Below are 23,481 nucleotides of genomic sequence, written 5' to 3' on the forward strand. Positions count from 1 at the left end.
GCTGTAGCCAAGGAGATACAGCACTGTATGTGCCTTACCAGTGTGGACGGGGAGTGAGTTACAGAGCTATAAAGCCACTAACAGTGCTGTAACTCTCAAGCGTAGCCAAGGCCTTAGACTCCACAGCCAGGGGCGGCTCTAGGTATTTTGCCGCCCCAAGCAAGGCAGGCAGGCTGCCTTTGGCGACTTACCTGCAGGAGGTCCCCAGTCCCGCGAATTCGGCGGCAGCCTGCGGGAGATCCGCCGAAGCCGCGGGACCAGTGGACCGTCCTCTGGTATGCAGCCGAGGGCAGCCTGCCTGCTGCCCTTGCGGCGACCGGCAGAGCGCTCCCCCTCCCCCCGGCTTGCCACCCCAGGCATGCACTTGGCGTGCTGCTGCCTGGAGCCGCCCCTGTCCACAGCACAAAACCACAGCCAAAGGTGTTAATAATCAGGGTCCATCCTCACCCAGTTAACTGCAGTGGATCAAAACCCACTGAGGTTTCTCAGAATAGAAGTACATGGAAATGCTCTACTGAGCTTGTCAAACAGCATTATGATTCTGACCTCAGCACAATAGACTGTGGCACAGTCCCAATTCACCTTTTGGCTCCCCTCTGTTCCATTATATGCAAGCATCCAGCACCACAAATTTCCCAGGCCTGCTGGGAACCAGGAGCACTGTGCACATGGTTGAAATCAGGTTGCCTATACAGGCTTTGGAAAGCAGTTGTGTCCTCTGTTCACTTGATTGTATTCCTCTTCAGCCTCACATACGTTACATAAAGCCCAGCATGCCATAATAATCAGAACCATGTTGGCATCCAGACGGGTCTGGGGGCTTCACTAACGTGCTTTCAAATGCCCAAAGGTGCATGCCACCACCATTCTGCAGCTACTCAGCCTGTAGTTGAATTCCCTTTTTCTTGGGTTGGCAGTTTTGGGGTAAGGCTCCATGAGCCACAGTATGAGCAGATATGCAGGGTCCTCTAAAATCAATGTTGGCACAAAAAAACCACTGTAAAGTCTCACCTCATTTGGGGGGAAATAAATTCCCTTCTTTCCCTCTGCAGCACAACTTCGATCTCCTTAGCACTCTGACATCATGAGCCTTTCTTGTATGCCTAACATTTGTGTTCATGAACTGCCCCTACAGCCCACTAAGCCTTGGAGAACCGTGAACACTAGCCTTTGTGGTTCATGCATTTACTGGCCCCTTTCGGAGGGTAAAGTATAGGGAAGTGTGTTCCATCAATGATCTCTGCACAGATCAGAAAACCCCTCTAAAAACCCAATATAATTTCACGATAATGGCAACCACCTGTGGGTGGATCTCAGTTCTAATAGCCTGGTAAACCTGTGCAACCATCGCCCCATCAGTTGATTTCCCAACCCCAAACTGGTTGGCAACTGATCGGTAACGGTCAGGTGTTGCCAGCTTCCAAAGGGCAATAGACACCTACTTCTGTACTGGTACAGGTTTCTGAAATTGAGTGGTGTGGTGCTGGAGGGTTGGTGCAAGCTTCTTGCCTAACTCAAGGAAGGTCTCCTTCCTTCTTGTTAATTTCTGCAGACACTGGTCTTCATTTCAGGTTTCTAGTATGATGTGATCCTACCACACTATGCTGGTTCTCTGGGACCAAAAGTGGCAGTCCAACCATGGGCATACCACTGTGACCCTGGCATTCAAAACATGTTACAGAGGTAGGGCCCCAGCAATGTCACGGTCCATTTTGGTCAATTTCACAGACATAGGATTTTAAAAATTGTAAATTTCATGAATTTAGCTATTTAAATCTGAAATTTTACAGTGTTGCAATTGTAGGGTCCTGACACAAAAAGGAGTTGTGGGGAGGAAGTCGCAAGATTATTGTAGGAGGGGTTGCAGTTCTGCTACCCTTACTTCTGCACTGCTGCTGGCAGCAACGCTGCCTTCAGAGCTGAGCTGCTGGAGAGCAGCAGCAGTGCAGAAGTAAGGATGGCATGTATGGTATTACCACCCTTACTTCTGCGCTGCGGCCTGCAGAGCTGGGCCCTCAGTCAGCAGCCACCACTCTCCGGCCACCCAGCTCTGAAGGCAGTAGTGCAGAAGTAAAAGTGGCAATACTATACCATGCCATCCTCAATTCTGAGCTGCTGCTGGTGGTTGGCTCTGGCTTCAGAGCTGAGCTCCTGGCCAGCAGCTGCCACTCTCCAGCTGCTCAGCTCTGAAGGCAGCATTGCCGCCAGCAGCAGTGCAGAAGTAAGGGTAGCAGTACAGCAACCCTTCCTACAATAACCTTGCAACCTCCCCCCAAAACTACTTTTTGCTTCAGGACCTTATAATGACACCACCATGAAATTTCATGGTTAAATAGCTGAAATCATGAAATTTACTAGTTTAAAAATCCTATGTCTGTGAAATTGACCAAAATGTGCTATGAATTTGGTGGAGCCCTAAATATGAGGGTGTGCAGTATGTCTGAGAAAGGCCCAACTCACCATTGGATTGTGTCTTATGAGAAGCAGCTTAATAGTATGCAATACAATAAAGCCTGTATCTGTTCAATTATAGCTTCCTCTGCGCCTGCTGCACTGGTTAACATTTCTGCCTGCAAGCAAAACCCATTCTTTTCTTATGTGAGTCCATTGTTGCAAGGATTCCCTAGGGCTGGAGGAGACCTTTGGTTCGGTGACTTACGCTAGCTCTACAGCTGTTAATCTTCTCAACTGCTATTAGTAACTGAGGCCTGGAGATCTCACATTCATGTCAGTTATCATTAAGGGCAGATCAATAATTTACTTGAACGTATTGTAAAAAGTCAGCATATCTGATGACTCCCTACTGTACATTATTGATTAGCGAATGCCTTGAGACAACAAATGTTTTCTAACATCCTGATCACTACTAACTTATCTTCCAAGACTGTTATTAACTGGTTAAAATATCAAAGCTTAAAAATTACTTTGTTTGTTAGTAATAATTCTACCTGGTAGTTGTAACTATTTCTGCAGTGTTAAATGCCAAGAGCTGCACTTACTGCGTGCTTGGTCTACATAGTGCATTGCAGTACATTAAGCCTAATTTAGACCTGTCAAATTAGAACAGCAAAGGAGCAGGCTTTTGCATACTAATGGGACGAAGATTTTTGGTCGGCTGCAGGATGAGGGATGATTCAACATAGGAAAATACTTCCATATCATTATACCACTAAGAGTTTCTTAAATATGCAAAAATTTTAGGAAACAAAAAATGCATCTCTTACCATCAGATGCCAATGACTTTATTTTTCTCAATTTGAAAATATTTTTATTGTAACTACACATGCATTAACATAACACTTCTACTACAATGTTATCAGCATTAATGCTGGTACATTCCACTTAAGCAAAAAATGATCTCCAGGGTTGGTAGCATTTCCCTGAAAATCCCTATATAGCAGGTGAGGATTCGGTCCTTCTGAAGATTCATATTCTCCCCTCTCCCCCCGCCCTCAAAAAAATGCTAGGTACATGAGAATGGCTTGCTAGAGAGAGGGAATAGCAGGTGTTGGCTAAGTACTCCTCAGAGAGGAACTCCAAAGGCAACTAAACTTGTGGTGGAGGCTTGGACTAGATTTTGTGCTGTCTCATTCAGAGATCTTTACATGACTGAAACCAAACCCCAAGAAGGGGTAAGTTTTTCACCCGTTACAGTTTACGTGGATGCATTTTGGAGCCACTGGTCAACCAATACTTTTAAATATCCTAAGTTGTATACATAATACAGCAGTTGTGAAACACAAGATCAAAGAACAAATACAGCGTCCCATCCCCTGGAGTATTTTACTACTATTCTAAATTGGTTCATCATTTTGTGAGGAAAATACTGTACCTTCCCCACCCACATAAAATATTTGCCATTTTCAAGATCTCAAAGTGTAGGATACGCTACAATATGATGAATTTGTTGCTGTTTCACATGCAAAATTGCCACTGACTTCAATGGAAATTTTTGTTCTGTGAGACAATATAATTAGGTCTCAATATTTTTACAGCATAACTGTTAACTCCATGGTCTCTACACGGGCTTTATTTGGAGGTCTAATGAGAATCTAACATCTAGAAAATTCAAGTACTAAAGGGTCTTGTTCAAGAGAGTTGTGCTGGTAAAACTCATCTCTCAAAAAAAAAAAAAAAAAACCCAACCAAATTAAAAGGTCATCCACTGGCTGAAAAAAGCCTATGATTTCAAGGGAAAATCTGAGGCCACATTTCTTGCTTTTTCATTCCTTGGCTCAAGACAATTTCCTCTTTCCTTCTGAATACATCATAAAATACCAGCTTCCTGTGCAAGGAAAAAAAATGCACCTTTACCCAAAAAAGTCTTTGGCTGCATTTACTAAACAATTTTGAATATTATTACTGGCCCTCTGAGGGATTATAACATCCTTGTTTTACAAATAAACTTGTCAGTTTACAAATAAACTCATACATACTCACTTCTCATTGTGCTAAACAAAACTTTCTTTTTCCTCTGTCTGCTGCTCTTACTTAAGACTTCCTGCCTTTGTATGCGTGTGTGTGTGCGTGCGTGCGCGGACCTGTCTTATTGGCTTTGTTTCACTTAAATAGGCTCGATAAAGCTTTGGGGGAGGGGGAAATCTGATTTTTAAGAGCTCTTCACCAGACGCACGAATCTTCAGGAAGTGGTTAGAAGGATCGTCTTCCTGTATTATGACATACGCCTCAATATGAATCTAAACTCTTTCCCTCAAGTGGTTACTACTAAAATTATGGGATTCAGCGCACCTATTTGTTGCAAAGTAAACAAAATAGAGCAACTTTATCCCTGCATGCACTTATATTAGCTGTGAATTTGGTCTGAGGAGTTTAATGTCACATCTCTGGATTGCAAATGATTAGCTAACAATGTGAAATATGAACGCAACGCTGGATCTGTTGCCCCCTCCTACTTGCAGTGCACTGTTCCTATCACCTCTCAAAGACAACATGCTGAACACACAGAATGATCACTAACTCAGCTGGACATCTAGGCTTGGGCACCTAGGAATAAGTTAAAGATCTGACAAATGAGAAGAAGGATCTGCCTGTCACCATAGGAAGTGTAGCCCTCAAGAAATAAATTTATGAACTATAAGCTGTAGGTACAATTCTGCATTTAGATTGATATTTCAGTTGGAAATGAGTAGGTATGTGGTGGCTGAGGACAGATTTAGTATTGTCATATGCCTACCTGTATGTAAGCAGTACTAGGCAAGTGGTCATGCTGTCCTAGTGTTTGTTATACCATATCTACAAGAAACACTATCACCCTTCTTTGTATTTTCCTAAGGAAGATGTCTTCCAGAACCGTTTCCCTTTCTGTTGACATTTAAATGAATCAAGGTGGGAAGGCCAGTGGATTTTTCACCAGAATGATTTGGAATTTTTAGTCAACAATTTCATTTCTATGATTGCAGCAAAGAATCCTGTGGCACCTTATAGACTAACAGACGTTTTGGAGCATGAGCTTTCGTAGGTGAATACCCACTTCCTCAGATGCATATAGTGGAAATTTCCAGGGGCAGGTATATATATGCTAGCAAGCAAGCTAGAGATAACGAGGTCAGTTCAATTAGGGAGGATGAGGCCCTGTTCTAGCAGTTGAGGTGTGAAAACCAAGAGAGGAGAAACTGGTTCTATAGTTGGCAAGCCATTCACAGTCTTTGTTCAATCCTGAGCTAATGGTGTCAAATTTGCAGATGAACTGAAGCTCAGCAGTTTCTCTTTGAAGTCTGGTCCTGAAGTTTTTTTGCTGCAGGATGGCCACGTTAAGGTCTGCTATAGTGTGGCCAGGGAGGCTGAAGTGCTCTCCTACAGGTTTTTGTATATTGCCATTCCTAATGTCTGATTTGTGTCCATTTATCCTTTTCCGTAGAGACTGTCCAGTTTGGCCGATGTACATAGCAGAGGGGCATTGCTGGCATATGATGGCATATATTACATTGGCGGATGTGCAGGTGAATGAACCGGTGATGGTGTGGCTGATCTGGTTAGGTCCTATGATGGTGTCGCTGGTGTAGATATGTGGGCAGAGTTGGCATCGAGGTTTGTTGGATGGATTGGTTCCTGAGCTAGAGTTATTATGGTGCGGTGTGCAGTTACTGGTGAGAATATGTTTCTATGATTGCCAGTTTTGTAATTATGCAATAAGAGTCACACATGCAGTATATTTCTGAATAACTTGCAGAAGTGAAGGTTGTGTGTAATCTGAGGCAACTCCATGACTATGCTACTATTTATTTCAAAGGACAATATTTAATTACCTAGTGGCTTTAAAATGATAGATAAAAGCTTTCCACGCCTACCTCTTTCCAGGCAGCTAACCATACTTGGGGATCCCAGAGCACTTTAGAAAAGTGAATTAAGTCTCAAATCTTCTGTGCAATAGAGAAGTATTGTTATAACAGGAGCACTAGATGGTGCTCTTACATAGAGTCTTACACGTTCTTCTTTTTATTAGTGTGCAAACATGTTTTTAGCCTTGTAAAAAAATATATTGTTAGGTTTGTAAAGTAGATTCTCTTGGGGAGCTACGTTAGCACAAGGAAGTTTGCTCTATGTTAGATCCTTGTCTACACTGGGGGGGGGTGGAAATCGATCTAAGTTACACAACTTCAGCTACGTGAATAACGTAGCTGAAGTCAACGTACTTAGATCGACTTACTGCGGTATCTTCACTGCGATGGGTTGACTGCTGCCACGCCCTCGTCGACTCTGCCTGCACCTCTCGCGGCGCTGGAGAACAGGAGTCGATGCGAGAGTGCTCAGGGGGTTGATTTATTGCATCTAGACTAGATGCAATAAATCAATCCCTGCTGGATCGATCATTGCCCGCCGAGCCAGTCAGTTCTTGGGGCAGGGTAGCTTCGTGGGAGCCAGGCATTGGTGACTGGGCTGAGATTTCTGAAAGAAGGAACTGTCTGCATGATATTTGTGACCACCTCTGTCCCAGAACTGGTGTGCAGGTATAAATAAAGCAATCTGCTCTAAAATACCCTGACTCAGTGTCACTGATTCCTCCAACAACAGGAAGCCAAACTGCAAGACCCCAGACATCTGCTACAGCACAGCAGAAGGGATACAGTGTGTGAGTTGCTTACCCCACTCCATAAAAGCTTCACAAACCATCAACTCATTTTCTACAGATCACCTGACATCAGTGAGATGTTAATTATTTTTGGTCACCACTGATCTGAGCCAAATTTTAAATGGTGACTTGGTGATGAAAGCCTCTCTATCATATATTTCCGATCTCCTGAACCATCAGTCCTTCTGCTACCAATGGAATCTCAATTACAGATATTTTCAATTGCTTGCAACAAAAAAAAAAAAAACACTTGTTGCATACCCTGGTAATGCAAAGTGAAAATAATTTGAACCACTGCTGTATATGATAGCACTGTCTCTTCTGATTTTATCTGTTAAAAAGGTAAATAAGTCAAAAGAAAAGATATTTTAAAACATATTATATTTGGCCTCATGGCTTCTCCCTCTCCCCCCAATATTGCAACTGATGAATTACACAGAACCTGAGAAATCTTAGGGGGATACATATCAGAACTGGAAAGAAAAGAAACCCTATTTTTTGTATTAGAAATCTGTTATCTGATCCAAATTTTACAGACTTGGACTAGTAGTTCCAATTTCCTCCTTTAGGCAGATATCCTACCTGTGGATAAAGGCAACCCATCTCCAGTCAAAACCACCTAAAACATCAAGGTCTCCTTTGTAGTGTGAAGTTTGGTTTGGAAGGAATTCAAGATTGCCCACAGGGAATAAAATTCACATCTAGCAGCATGGATCAGTATCATTAAAGCTCAATAATCCATTCCTAGGTACTTGAATCACAAATAATCTAAATGAGAATCTCTTCAAATTTAAAGTGCGATAAGACTATATCTTCAGCAGAAATACATTCTCTCTCTCTTACGCACACACAAATAGTTAGAATTTCATTAACCAGGATCTGGATCTGATTTATCTTGTGTTGGATTTTTACCCTTAATATGTTTCAAAAATGTACAAGGATCAGCCGGGGAAAAAAATGACAAGCTGATATAACTATAGTTCAACTCCAATAAAGCTGAATTCTTCTAACAAAGGTAACATTTGCTCTTCTCATGTTCAAGTATTCTCTAGGATTACCAAAAGCATAAAGAAAGCCTAACTAGAGAGAAGCAGAAAGACTCAGAGTATGTTACATTAATGATGAACTACATTTGAATGTACACTCAAGAAAGCAAACAAGCCCTTTCTGATTATCAATGCAGATGGTTACATGAAAGGATTGGAGAGATTTCACTTCCTCAGGCATACTGAAAGAAACAAGAAAAAAAGTGACGCACCGTTCGAGCCAAACTTTGCTGATAGCTGGTGCCTTTCTGTAGACGAAGCTGAATGGAGGTGGTTGCCTTGCGAAGACTCTCATGACTGCCCAAAGCATGATCGCTGCAATTTGGAAGGTGGTAGGAAAGGAGGGGGAGAAAGAAAAAAAGTCATTATTCCCCATTTTCTTTCTCACACTTTCCACCAGGCTCCAGCAACTTCCGCTATGCATCCAAAACAAGGTTGTATTACACAAACACAGTGTATTGCTTCTATAAAGGATTGTGAAGTTTTCACCATGACTTGTTTTTAAGGGCTGAATGGAAAAAGATTAATAGAATCATCAGTAGAGTTGACGCTCTGATTTAAAACATGCAAGTTCTGTAAAGAAATGACAATGAAGAAAGATGGAAATAAAAAGATCTTTCCATACTCTCTCTTTAAAACCTGTTTGTTCATAAACCTCAAATTACTATGGGTTATAGTCAAAGCACCCTGGACATAATGTATTATTATTTATTTACAATAGTGCCTAGAAGCCCTAGTAATGGATCAGGATCCCATTGTGCTAGGCACTGTACAAATAGAATTTAAAATGGCTCTTGCCCCAAGACGATTACAATCTAGGACAAGAGGCAACAGATGGGTACAGACAGTAAAGGGAGTTATGAGGAAAATAATGAGACCATATTTGCCTGTGCGATAGACAGTAGATAATTTGTATTATTTCTATGTCTTGATACATAACTAAATAGAACATACTGGATGAAAAAAGTGTAGCTGTATTTAATTGGTTTTTAGAGGCTGGGTAGAAAAGAATCTATATTTGCAAATCATATACATAAATGAGCATGGGGCCTGATTCTCACAAGTTCCAAAGCTCAAATTGTGCCACTGACAAGGAGAAGGCAAAGGTGGCTGTAAGTCAGTTTTTGACCTCCTCTAATCATAGGTCCAGCCAGGGGCCCAAGCAGCTTCAAGGCTATTCTACCTTACATCAACTGAAATGGTTCAATAGGGACAGGTCTGCCCAGAGTGCAGGGTACTCTGGCTCCACCTAGAGTGCTCCAATAATCTTCATGCTAGCAGGGGGATTCCCCTGTCAGGAGAATCCCCAGGTCCCCCCGTGTTTCTTTAGAGTAGCTTTCAGTGCTTTTAGCATTTTTGGATCAATGCAAAGGAGACTTCCCCTGGGCTGAGAGTCTGGCCTGGTATTTCTAATTTTATGTAGAGTTAACACTGTTCCTTTGGCTATCATTAAAAAAAAATAGGCGAAATAATGCACCAGTGATTCCCAGTTCTAAGCCAGAACATTTCTTCAAATTAAAAAAAAATTAGGGTTTAGCGGTATCGATTTTCTACAATGACAAATTTATTATTGGAACAAGTTAACATGCACCATCAGTAACATCTCCAGTGCATGTTCTGTCAGGTTCATGTTGCCTCATTCAGGCTCCTGGACATGACAGCAAGAAGGATTGATCCATATTTATATTGCCTTTCAGCATGGCAAGCTGTTCCAGAGCTCCCTGGGCCAAGTAGGAGAAACAGGTTTGCAGTGCTGATTGCCACTTCTGGAGTGCCCTCTCGTGCCTGGACTTAGCATTGCAGAGGACTTTGCCTCTTGTCTGCCCCTGGCGGCCACTTCCTTGACTGCAATGGCCAGTTCCTGCCTGTTACCTTCTCCCCACTCCCTCTGTTTTCTGTGGCTTGGCCCTCCGGCTAAGTCATACAACATCTCATTCCCCATCCAAAACAACAAAAAGTTCAACTTAAAGTCTAAACCAAACATCTAAATCACTAGTTCTCCTGCCCCTCTCAGACTCCACTGCTTATTGGCCCCTTCTTCTGGCCCCTGCAGAGCTCCTCTCATCTTACTTCTTCCCAGCAGGATTCTCCTGCTTCTTTTCACCTTTACTTCTGGGGATCCTCCTGCCTCTATCTTGCCCCTCCCCCCAGAAGTTTTCTCTACTCCTTGTGGGTCTCTCTCTCTCGTTGCAGGCCCTAACTCTGAGCTCTCCTACCCAGGAGCTAGTCTTATCCCAGTGAGTATCTCAGCCTCTTCCCAGGGGGGGCACAACCCTTCTTTCTCCCTCCAAACTCTTTCCCCTTCTGCTGAGCTCCCAGCTCTATTTAAGGAGTGTTCTGCCTGTTTCACTACCACAGCTGGGATTAGTCTTTCTAATTAAGCCCCCATTACACCCAGCTGTGTTAACTAATTAGTCCTGCATTGCCAGCTCAGTGAGGCTAAGGGGTAGCTGCTAAACCATGGACAAGGCTAGGCCTAGCTTGCCTCAAAGGCCCAGCCAGCCCATGACCAGGTTCTTTTCAGATTTACCAACCATCAGGGAAGGCATGAAATTCAGATGGCAAGTAGGTCTATCCATATCTAAGAGAGTTCTGTTGGGAGGGGCTGAAATCAGATTTATTGGGTTTAATTCCCAAAACACAGGTCCTATGAACCTATGACAGAAATAGGGGCTTATAGAATCAGGGCTGGCTCCAGGCACCAGGGAAGGAAGCAGGTGCTTGGGGCAGCCAATGGAAAGGGGCAGCACATCCGGGTCTTTGGCGGTGGGTCCCTCACTCCCTCTCGGAGCGAAGGACCTACCGCCAAATTGCCGCCGAAGAATGAAGCGGCGCAGTAGAGCTGCCACCGAAGTACCGCCAATTGCGGCTTTATCTTTTTTTTTTCCCCTCCCCGCTTCACCACTTGGGGTGGCAAAAAAGCTGGAGCCGGTCCTGTATAGAATGTGCACATAGCATACTAGGAACAACTGCGTCTCACATGGGGATGTCGAATAGAAAACAAAGGTTAATTTTAAATCATTAACTAGCACACTACATGGCTGTCAGAGATAATTACAAAGGATTCAGACTTCTGGGGAATTCTGACTTCTATGAGTAAATACTCTACACATATCCCACAGTGTAATTAGGAAAAACACAAGCTCCCCATTTCCAACCACAAAAGGTAAAATTGCAGAAGTGGCATTTTGTGAAAGACATTGAAGGCCACAGAAGGAGAAACCTATTTCTATCTGATGAAATAAATACCTAGGGCATGGTCCTTTGACAATGCTTCTGCACATTCGCAAGATTCCTTAATGTTAAAAGCATACAGTACAGATTTAGAAGAAAAAATTAGAGTGCAAAAGCACTAGCTATTATATTGAAATAATAAAATATTTGTACTGTTGTTGTCAGCTCCCACCCCCCCCAGTCCCTTACTGCCTCCCTCTCTCTTTCCATACAATGTTCAAATTCCTCATCCTCACCGTTGGGGTTCTGCATGGCTGTACCTGCTCCTACACCTCTCCTGTCACTTCCCATCAAGCCCTGATGCTCTGCCCATGCATCTTGCCTCACTGCTCCCTTGTCACCAACTACTCTTGACTTCATCATCCCTTCACCAGCCCCAAGTCTGTAACGACAGTTCTTTTCCTATAGGCAACACATCCTCATACCCCTCCTTCAAATACCTTCACACCCACTTTTCCCCTTGCAGAAGTCAATAGTGGAATACACCTCCCCTCTTGCCTTACCCTCACACTATATTACAACTAGCGGAACAATTGGAAACATTACACATAACATATTTATCAATCTTGAATCTCTTGACCATGTTCCTATAATTTTCTAATTTTCCTTTCTGCAAATATTAGTGTGAATGGATTTTGTTTTGCACAAATGTTTGGAGAGGAGCCTTTTAGTCATGCAGCTATTGGGGCATGAATGAATAGATGGAGTGGGTTAATGACTTTTGAGGAAAACATAATCAAGTTTAAAATCTAGTTCAGGTCATAAGAAAGAATAGATGTAGCTGTCCACAAAATAGATGTCCTATTTGTCACAAGTTTATTATGTACTGACAGACTATCAATGGTCCATTCCTGAAGCAATATAAAGGGGGTGCAGAACCGCACAAAACCTGGCTCTCTGTGCAGCTGTTACCCCATCTATAAAATGGAGATAAAAAACAAATAGTAATCTTAAAGGGATGTCACGTGCATTAGTTAAGTATCAGAGGTGTATCTCTGTTAGTTTGGATCTGTAAAAAGCAACAGAGTGTCCTGTAGCACCTTATAGACTAACAGATGTATTGGAGCATGAGTTTTCGTGGGTGAATACCCACTTTGTCAGATGCATGTAGTGGAAATTTCCAGAGGCAGGTATAAATATGCAGGCAAGAATCAGTCGAGAGATAACGAGGTTATTTCAATCAGGGAGGATGAGGCCCTCTTCTAGCAGTTGAGGTGCGAACACCAAGGGAGGAGAAAATGCTTTTGTAGTTGGCTAGCCATTCACAATCTGTTTAATCCTAAACTGATGGTGTCAAAATTTGCAAATGAACTGAAGCTCAGCAGTTGAAGTCTGGTCCTGATTTTTTTTTGCTGCAGGAGAGGCTGATGAAGGAGATGCTGTTGTCATCAGGAACAGGTCTAACTACCAAAAGGAGGCTGCCAGACAACTCTCCAATACCAAATTCTACAGGCCACTTTCCTCAGATCCCACTCAGGACTATACTAAGAAACTGCACCATCTACTCAGGACACTCCCTACACTAACACAGGAACAAATCAACATACCCTTAGAGCCTCAGCCACAGTTATTCTGTCTACTACTCAAGATCCATAAACCTGGAAATCCTGGATGCCCAATAATCTCTGGAATTGGCACTCTCACTGAAGGACTGTCCAGATATGTGGACTCTCTACTCAGACCCTATGACACCAGCACTCTCAGCTATCTCCATGACACCACTGATTTCCTGAGAAAACTACAATGCATTGTTGATCTTCCAGAAAACACCATCCTAGCCACCATGGATGTGGAGACTCTCTACACAAACATCTCACACTGAGGGCTTGTCTACATCACAAAGTTGCAGCGCTGGTGAGGGGGTTACAGCGCTGCAACTTAGGAGGTGTACACATCTGCAGGGCATCACCAGCGCTGCAACTCCCTGTTTGCAGCGCTGGCCGTACTCCCGTTTTGTCTCGGGAGTAGAGGATCCAGCGCTGGTAATCGAGTGTAGACACTTACCAGCGCTTTTCTTGACCTCCGTGGAATAAGCAGGTATCCCAGCATACCTGAGGAAGCCTCTGGTAATCAAGCTGGTCTCCTTCCCCGGTTTGCTGTCGCGTTCCCCGAAACCCGAGCAAGCAGGTCTCCTTCCCTGCGGTTTGCAGGGGGGTTCGGGGAACGCGAGAGCAAACCGCGGCGAAGCTGGTCTCCTTCCCCGGTTTGCTCTCGCGTTCCCCGAACCACCCTGCAAACCGCAGGGAAGGAGACCTGCTTGTTCGGGGAACGCGAGAGCAAACCGGGGAAGGAGACCAGCTTCGCCGCGGTTTGCTCTCGCGTTCCCCGAACCACCCTGCAAACCGCAGGGAAGGAGACCTGCTTGTTCGGGGAACGCGAGAGCAAACCGCGGCGAAGCTGGTCTCCTTCCCCGGTTTGCTCTCGCGTTCCCCGAACCTCCGTGCAAGCAGGTCTCCTTCCCTGTGGTTTGCAGGGGGGTTCGGGGAACGCGAGAGCAAACCGCGGCGAAGCTGGTCTCCTTCCCCGGTTTGCTCTCGCGTTCCCCGAACCCCCCTTGAAGCCGCCCAACAGCGCTGCAGTATGGCCACATCTAACACCACTTGCAGCGCTGGTTGCTGTAAGTGTGGCCACTCTGCAGCACTGGCCCTATACAGCTGTACTAATACAGCTGTAACAACCAGCGCTGCAAAATTTTAGATGTAGACATACCCACAGATGGAATACAAGCTGACAGGAATAGTATTGCTGATGATGCCACAGCACAACTGGTTGCTGAGCTCTGTGACTTTACCTTCACGCACAATTATTACAAATTTGGTGATAATATATACCTCCAGACCAGTGGTACCACTATAGGCACCAGCATGGCCCCACAATGTGCCAACATTTTTATGGCTGACCAGGAACAACGCTTCCTCAGCTCTCATCCACTCATGCCCCTTCTCTACCTATGCTACATTGATGACATCATCTGGACCCATGGGAAGGAGACTCTGGAAAAATTCCACCACAATTTCAACAGCTTCCACTCCACCATCAACCTCGGCCTGGACCAATCTATATGGGAGGTCCACTTCTTAGACACCATGGTACAAATAAGTGACGGTCACATTACAACCCTATACTGAAAACTCACCTACCGCTATGCCTACTTTCATGCCTCCAGCTTCCATTCTGCACATACCACATAATCCATCGTCTACAGCAAGGGTCGTCAACCTATGGCACATGTGCCAAAGACAGTATGTGAGCCAATTTTTATGGCACGCTGGAGCCTGACAGGACTCCAGCATGCCATTAAAAAATCCTGCCCAGCCTGGCCCGCTGTCCTCTGCCCTCCGCTCCCCCCGCAGGGGCAGGGAGCGGAAGCATAGCCGTGCACACGGGGTGAGCAAATGGCCCCACTCTCCGGGCACGGCAAGCCGCGGGGTCCGTGCTCCCGGACTGAGCGCAGCAAGCTGCCGGCCCCTCCCCCACCTTCTCTCCTCTCCTGGAGCCCTGCCGCCGCATGCAGCACTCTGTGGGTTGGGGCTGCACACTCCTGTGGGGCAGCATTTGGCTCCGCGGGGAGGCAGACAGGCTTCCTGCTCAACCAGAGCTCTGCCGCCGCCGTGCGCAGCGCTCTGTGGGGCGGGGCTGTGTGCTCCTGCAGAGCAGCGTGACTTGCTCTGTGTGGAGCCTCATGGTAAGGGGTCCATGGCTGGGGGAGTTGGATAAGGGGTGGGGGCAGTCAGGGGACAGGGTGGGTTGGACGGGGGGGTGGTTACGGGCGGGGGTCTCTGGAGGGGGCAGTCGAGGAGCAGAGGCTGTTGGATGGGGCATGGAAGTCCCAGGGTCTGTCCAGGGGCGAGGGGTGGACAGGGGTCAGGGCAGTCATGGGACTGGAGCAAGGAAGGTCCTGGGGGGGTAGTTAGGATGGGGTGTCTCTGGTGGGGGTGGTCAGGGGACAAGGGGCTGGGGGGGTTGGATGGGTCAGGAGTTCTGGGGGTCCTGTCAGGGAGCAGGGAGCGGTTGGATGGGGCATGGGAGTCCCGGGGGTCTGGCTGGGGATGAGGGTGTGGATAAAGGTCAGGGCAGTCAGGGGATAGGTAGGGGCTAGGGTCCAGTCCAGGAACAAGGAGGCTTAGATAGGGGGCGGTGTCCTGGGGGGCAGGGGTTCCAGGAGGGGGTAGTCAGGAGACAAAGAGCAGGGAGGTTGCGAGTTCTTAGGGGGGCAGTCACCCAGCCCTCTCCCCTGAGCCCTGACCCCCCAACACACACACACTGCCCTCTGCCCCGCACATACCCCAGGCCCCTGCCCTGAGCCCTGTACCTCTCTCATGCACACCCAGCCCTCTGCTTGACTCCATCTCCCTCCACCCCCCAACAACTCTAGCCCTGACTCTGGCATCTCCACACATACCCAGGCTCTCCTCTGCCCTGACACCTGCACCCCCCCACATACCCAGCCCTCTGGGTCCCGGCCGCCGGCCCCACACGGCCTGCTGCTGGTCTGGGGTTCCGGCTGCTGGACCCTTGCCAGCTGGGGTCCCGGCCGCAGGCCTCGTTCAGCCCGCTGCCGGCCTAGGTGAGCAGAACCCCAGACAAGCAGCGGGCTGAGCAGGCCGGCAGCATAAAATCAACATTTTAATTTCATTTTAAATGAAGCTTCTTAAACATTTTGAAAACTTTGTTTATTTTACAATACAACACTAGTTTAGTTATATAATATATACACTGAGACCTTCTAAAAAACATTAAAATGTATTACCGGCACGCGAAACCTTAAATTAGAGTGAATAAATGAGAACTCGGCACACCACTTCTGAAAGGTTGCTGACCCCTGGTCTACAGCCAAGCGTTGAGGTACAACAGCATTTGCTCCAGCCCCTCAGACAGAGACCAACACCTACAAGATCTTCACCAAGCATTCGAACTATGATACCCGCAAGAGGAAATAAGGAAACAAATCAACAGAGCCAGACATGTTCCCAGAACCCTTCTGCTACAAGACAAGCCCAAAAAAGAAACCAACAGAACTGCACTGCCCTATAGTCCTTAGTTAAAACCTCTTCAATGCATCATCAGTGATCTACAACTCATCCCTCGCTTTCACAGGCCTTGGGAGGCAGGCCCGTTCTCACCCACGTATAACTCACAAACCTTAAGCATATTCTCACCAGCAACCACACACCTCACCATAGTAATTACTCAAAAATCAATCTATGCAACAAACCTCGATGCCAACTCTGCCCACATATCTATACCAGTGACGCCATCACAGGACCTAACCAGATCAGCCACAACATCAACAGTACATTCACCTGCACGTCCACCAATGTAATATACGCCATCATGTGCCAGCAATGCCCCTCTGCTATGTACATTGGCCAAACTGGACAGTCCCTACATAAAAGGATAAATGGACACAAATCAGATATTAGGAATGGCAATATACAAAAACCTGTAGAACACGTCAATCTCCCTGGACACACAATAGCAGATTTAAAGGTAGCCATCCTGCAGCAAAAAAAATATGAGAACTGTATGAGAACGTTAATTCGCAGTGACAAGAGAAAATGGAGGCTTATTTTTATAAAGAGCATATTCACCTCAAAATGCAAGCTTCTAATGATCCCAATCTACACAAATATACCTCTGTCCTTCCTATAATTAATAGTTTAAACTTCACTTGAAGGGAAAAACTAGTTTCTAGTCAAGACTTGATTAGCAGAGACTGGAATTAACAAGGCAAAAAAAACAAAAAAATGTCATCCATAAGGTCATAAGCCAGCATGAGAGTGTAAATTATAGACCAGAGATGCTCATTTCTATTCTACATTTCTGTTTACTATGACCACTGAATTTAGGAGCAAGATAATTACACAAAAATACACTATAGGAAAATGAAAGCAGAATTCAGCAATATACTAAAGGCAAACTTAAACCCTCCTGCCTTCAAAAGACAGGAAACTTTAAAGTAACATTTATAAAACCTGCTGGACTATGTTCATTTGCTGGTTGTGCATTGCAGTCAGTTCTTCTTACTGACAACAGCCAGATCAATAAACAAAAAAAATAAAAATAAACTAACATCTTTTTATATAGCAAGGTGGTATGTTTTACTAGGCACTTTGGAATGCTCTGAGCAAGTGACCTATAGCTCTAGAGGCAGAAAGTTTGCAAGAAAGATTGATTCATTACTGGCACATAACAAGAGCTGCTTTGGATTTGCTGCTGGCAGTGGTAGTCATGAATTATTCAACACAAGCTGCTTAACCCCCAATATAATTTATTTTTATATGGCATCTTTCATAAAGGACATCATAAAACCACTTTGCAGAGGCATCTATTCACAAGCTAAAGAGGAAAAAAAGCAAAGGACAGTCTGAAGGGAAGATTTAAACAAAGAGGATATACAAGTGGTTTGGAAAGGGAAAATCTTCAGCTGGCAGAGATGGACAGGGCAAGAAATAAAAAGGTAGAAACAAACAAGAGGTCAAGTTTGATGGAATGTATTGAACAGGTAGCTAGGAGATTCAGGGTATGTCTACAGGTGAGCTAGAAGGTGTAAGGCAGAGTTAGCACTGACAGATCTAGCATGCGAAAAATAGCATAGCTGCAGTGGTGCAAGCGGTGGGCTCGAGCTAGATTACCAGAGTACAATCCTGATCGTAGGCAGGTATGTGGGCATGTAGCTCCTCCTGCTTCTCAGGCCATTGTGGATACACTTCTATTTTTTAGTACTCTAACTCAATCAGAGCAAGCACTTGTATATCTGCTCAAGCTGGAAATTACACATTGCAGGTCCAACATACACATACTCTTAGAGAGCGAAGCGAGATTGAGTCTAAGCAGAGTTTTGAAAACCAGAAGAACAAAAGTGAATAGTATTTGGAAATGTACGGGAAAGCTAGTGAATGTAGAATAGTATTTCCCACTTCTTTGAACTAGAGAGTTTTGGGCTCTAGATGCACAGGTGCTGACTTTGTCATTTCCCTGGAGGTGCTCAACCCCCGCTCTGCCCCAGGCCCTGCCCCTACTCCACCCCTGCCCTGCCTCTTTCTGCCCCATTCTATCCCCTCCGCCCTTGCTCTGCAGCCTGCCCACCGCTGAACAGCTGATTGCAATGGGCAGGAGGCACTGGGGGGGAGGGTAAGGAGCTGATCAGCAGGGCTGCTGGTGGGTGCTGGGCACTCACCATTTTTCCCTGTGTGTGCTCCAGCCCCAGAGCACCCACGGAGCCGGTGCCTATGCCTTGACATATAGCAATACATTAAGATCATAGAAGGGGAAATTGCAATACATCAAGATGGGCTGAGGGAAAGATATAACTAAAGTTGAGAGAAGAGGCAGGGACAAACTAAGGATTAATCCTAACAATGCTCTAGAGATGGTGCAAGAGAGATTTGCTAACAAGAGAAATGTAAGAAGGAAAAGAAATTGCATAGCCTGTGACAACTCACAATTTCTGACCTAGAGAAATCTAAGTTAAAGACCAGAAATGGAGCATGGTTCCAAATCAGAATTTCACCAATTAGCCATGGGATGAACCAAAATCCTCAGTATAAAATTCCCTGAACTTTTGGGGATGTTTGAAATCCAGGTTTCCACTGAGGTTCATAATAAAAAGCCAAAGGGAACATCAGTAGATAATGGACACACACAAAGGAGGGGGAATAATAAATTGTTACATCTTCATTTACCCGGCAATGCCATGTGCCGTGCTATTCCTAGCTAACACACTAGTATGTATTTGCTCTTTTCCCCCAACACTTCCACTCACTTAAAGCTAATTGATTCCAGGCATCATCAAGTATTTCAGATTCTGCTACAGGGTGCATCAGCTGCTCTATAATACAGTTCAATCTGATAACAAATGGAAGCCTCTTACAGAACTTCATGATGTCATCTGGCTCACTAACACCATGGTGTGAGGCATGTGCATTATATGAACTTTTTTGTGGGTTGGCTTTATGTTCAGGTTCTACTGAACTGTAATGACAAAGAAAGAACAGCAGCACACAATTCTCTTTACTGCTACAAGGTTTCTATGATGACTATGTTAATGAGGTCAACTGACAACTCTCTGACACCTCCTATTATAGAAAACTCCAACAAGACTCCACACTAGAATTCACCCAAATCCTTCTCCAAACAATTCCAAGAGAAACTCTCCAACCTCATTCCCCCCATGAACCCACTCAGGGACCTTCTACATGCCTCCAAGATAGACCTTCTACATGCCTCCAAGATACACAAATAAGGGAACTCAGGTAGACTTATATCTGGCCTTGGGACTCTTACTGAAGGACTATCAAGACTCATAAAAAACATCCTCAAAGGGCCATTCACCACACAAAGGGCTCGTTTCCTCCAGGACACAACTGATATCCGGTAGAAACTCAGCAACTTTAACAATGCCCCTCAGAATACCATCCATTTCACCTCCCTGTTTACCCACACTCCTCACAATCATGGCATAGCTACCCATTTCAAATATCTACAAGATAACACTCACATATCCACCCCAAACATCCTTTTCACATCCTCACCCTTAGCTAATGATACACCCAAAGTACATCAGTGATATTTTCAGCTTCTGGTCAAATGACCTAAACGTCCCTATATCTTTCCACCACAACTTTAACAACCACCACCCCGCATCCATCAAACTTTCTCTATGACACTTCTGTGCCAGCATCAACTTTCCGGACATCAGCTTCATCAAAGGAATGCTATAGACAACTGTATTGAAGAAACCCACAGACTACCACACTGAGGTCCAGTAACCACCTCAAACACACAAAGAAATCTGTTATCTACAGCCAGGCACTCAGATATCACAGAATATGCTCCAAGGAGAAAATCTAGGATATACACCTTAGCATACTTAAAATCTCCTTCACCAAACAAGGACACTACACCAAAGAAGTAGATTTAAAAAACAAAAAACAAAAAAACCATCACTGAATCTGCCACCAAACTCCGAGAGATCTTGTTTCAATACAGATTTTAAAAAATCCTCCAACCACATACCCCTACTTGTCACCCCACACTGGAACCCATATAGGTTATCAAACAATTGCTACCCATACTTTGTGGAGACCACATTCTGAAATAAATCTTTCCTGCTCACCCCCACACCCCTTCTGGCCTTCTGACATAACCTTAGTCCCAGATTTGGACCTTAGCGTCCAAAATATGGGGGTTAGCATGAAAACCTCCAAGCTTAGTCACCAGCTTGGACCTGGTACCTGCTGCCACCACCCAAAAAATTAGAGTGTTTTGGGGCACTCTGGTCCCACTGAAAAACCTTCCCTGGGGACCCCAAGACCCAAATCCCTTGAGTCTCACAACAAAGGGAAATAATCCTTTTTCCCTCCCCCCCTCCAGGTGCTCCTGGAGAGATACACAGACACAAGCTCTGTGAATCCAAACAGAGTGACTCCCCCTCTCCGTTCCCGGTCCTGGAACAAAAAGGACTTTCCTATTCCCCCAGAGGGAATGCAAAATCAGGCTAGCCAATTCAACACACACCGATCTCCCCTGATTTCTTCCTCCCACCAATTCCCTGGTGAGTACAGACTCAATTTCCCTGAAGTAAAGAAAAACTCCAACAGGTCTTAAAAGAAAGCTTTATATAAAAAAAAAAGAAAAAATACAAATGGTCTCTCTGCATTAAGATGATACAATACAGGGTCAATTGCTTAAAAGAATATTGAATAAACAGCCTTATTCAAAAAGAATACAAATCAAAGCACTCCAGCACTTATATTCATGCAAATACCAAAGAAAAGAAACCATATAACTTACTATCTGATCTCTTTGTCCTTACACTTAGAAACAAAAGATTAGAAAGCAGAACTACTTCTCCAAAGCTCAGAGAAAGCAGGCAGCCAGAAAACAAAGACCTCAGACACAAACTTCCCTCCACCCAAAGTTGAAAAAATCCGGTTTCCTGATTGGTCCTCTGGTCAGGTGTTTCAGGTGAAAGAGACATTAACCCTTAGCTATCTGTTTATGACACGCCCCCCAAATTGCAGACAGTGGGGAAGCTCACTGGCGGCGATTTCCTTCTAGAACTTGAAAATAAACAGATTAATACAACACATGCACCTTTACATATACTACTAAGTATATAACTAACAGACTTTTACATTTTAAGAACACTTTTTAACTACTGGATTCTGGGAAACTCTCACGGGAGAGTGCATCAGCAACTTTGTTAGAAGCTCCTGTGATGTTTTGAATTTCAAAATTAAAATCTTGGAGAGCTAAACTCCAACGAAGAAGTTTCTTGTTGTTCCCCTTGGCAGTATGAAGCCACTTTAGTGCAGCATGGTCAGTTTGTAGTTTGAACCGCCGTCCCCAAACATATGGGCGTAGCTTTTCCAGGGCGTACACAATGGCATAGCATTCCTTTTTACTGACTGACCAGTGACTTTCCCTGTCAGACAGTTTCTTGCTGAGAAACACGACAGGATGGAAGTTGTGATCTGTTGCTTCCTGCATGAGCACTGCTCCTATACCACGCTCAGATGCATCCGTGGTTACTAGGAATGGCTTGTCAAAGTCCGGGGCCCTGAGCACAGGGTCAGACATGAGCATCGCCTTAAGCTGGGTAAAGGCCTTTTAACACTCATCAGTCCACTTAACTGCATTTGGCTGGGTCTTTTTGGTCAGGTCGGTCAATGGGGCAGCGATTTGGCTGTAGTGTGGTACAAATCGCCTGTAGTATCCGGCCAAGCCTAAGAAGGATTGGACCTGTTTGTTTGACCTTGGGACAGGCCACTTTTGGATAGCATCCACCTTGGCCTGTAGGGGGTTTATGGTTCCTCGACCCACCTGGTGCCCCAGGTAAGTCACTCTGTTTTGGCCTATTTGACACTTTTTGGCCTTAACAGTTAGTCCTGCCTGCCTGATGCGCTCAAAGACCTTTTCCAGTTGGAGTAGGTGTTCGGGCCAGGAGTCTGAAAAAATGGCCACATCATCGAGGTAGGCAACTGCAAATTCTCCCAGTCCAGCTAGTAGACCATGTACCAGCCTCTGGAAGGTGGCGGGTGCATTTCAAAGGCCGAAAGGAAGGACATTGAATTCATACACCCCCGCATGGGTGACGAATGCTGACCTCTCCTTGGCAGGTTCATCTAGCGGTACTTGCCAGTACCCCTTGGTTAAGTCTATTGTAGAGATGAACTGGGCACGTCCCAACTTTTCCAATAGCTCATCAGTGCGTGGCATTGGATAGTTGTCCGGACGAGTTACAGCATTTAGCTTACGGTAGTCCACGCAAAAGCGTATTTCCCCATCTGGTTTGGGTACCAGAACCACTGGAGATGCCCATGCACTGGTAGATGAGCGGATTATACCCATGTGTAGCATGTTATGGATCTCCCGTTCTATAGCAGCTTGGGCATGAGGAGACACCCGGTAGGGTGGGGTTCTGATTGGGTGAGCATTACCTGTATCAATGGAGTGGTATGCCCGTTCAGTCCGTCCTGGGGTGGCTGAGAACAATGGGGCGAAGCTAGTGCACAGCTCCTTAATTTGTTGCCGCTTCAGACATTCCAGGGTGGTTGAGAGGTTCACCTCTTCCACGCCACCGTCTTTTTTCCCGTCGTAGTAGACACCGTCAGGCCACTCAGCATCATCTCCCTGGACTGTAAACTGACAAACCTGTAAATCTCTGGAATAGAAAGGCTTGAGAGAATTAACATGGTACACTTTAGGCTTTAGTGAGGAATTGGGAAATGCTATGAGGTAGTTTACAGTTCCCAGGCGCTCTTGGACCGTGAATGGCCCTTCCCATGATGCTTCCATCTTATGGGCCTGTTGCGCCTTCAAGACCATAACCTGGTCTCCTACCCTGAAAGAACGTTCTCTGGCATGTCTGTCATACCAGGCCTTTTGCTCTTTCTGAGCATCCTTTAGGTTCTCTCTAGCAAGGGCTAAAGAGTGTTGGAGGGTGCTTTGTAGGTTGCTTACAAAGTCCAGAATGTTAGTTCCTGGAGAAGGCGTAAACCCCTCCCATTGCTGCTTCACCAACTGTAATGGCCCCTTAACCTCGTGACCATACACAAGTTCAAATGGTGAAAACCCTAAACTGGGATGTGGTACAGCCCTGTAGGC

At 45.2% G+C, this 23,481-nt stretch overlaps 1 protein-coding gene across 4 annotated transcripts in view; it reads right to left on the reverse strand.

Moving 5' to 3' along the window:
* Positions 1 to 23,481, reverse strand: part of PIK3C2G (phosphatidylinositol-4-phosphate 3-kinase catalytic subunit type 2 gamma) — a 335,543-nt gene that overhangs the window by 278,138 nt on the left and 33,924 nt on the right. For all 4 annotated transcript variants that reach the window (XR_003997645.1, XM_030541961.1, XM_030541971.1 and 1 more), the window contains exon 6: positions 8,349 to 8,451. Coding sequence is in view for 3 of the 4 variants with exons in the window: in XM_030541961.1 (XP_030397821.1) it covers positions 8,349 to 8,451 (103 nt within the window). In the remaining variant the exon portion in view is untranslated. The remainder of the gene's footprint in view (positions 1 to 8,348; positions 8,452 to 23,481) is intronic.

The sequence above is a fragment of the Gopherus evgoodei genome, chromosome 1 (assembly GCF_007399415.2).
Source record: "Gopherus evgoodei ecotype Sinaloan lineage chromosome 1, rGopEvg1_v1.p, whole genome shotgun sequence".
Lineage (NCBI taxonomy): Eukaryota > Metazoa > Chordata > Testudines > Testudinidae > Gopherus > Gopherus evgoodei.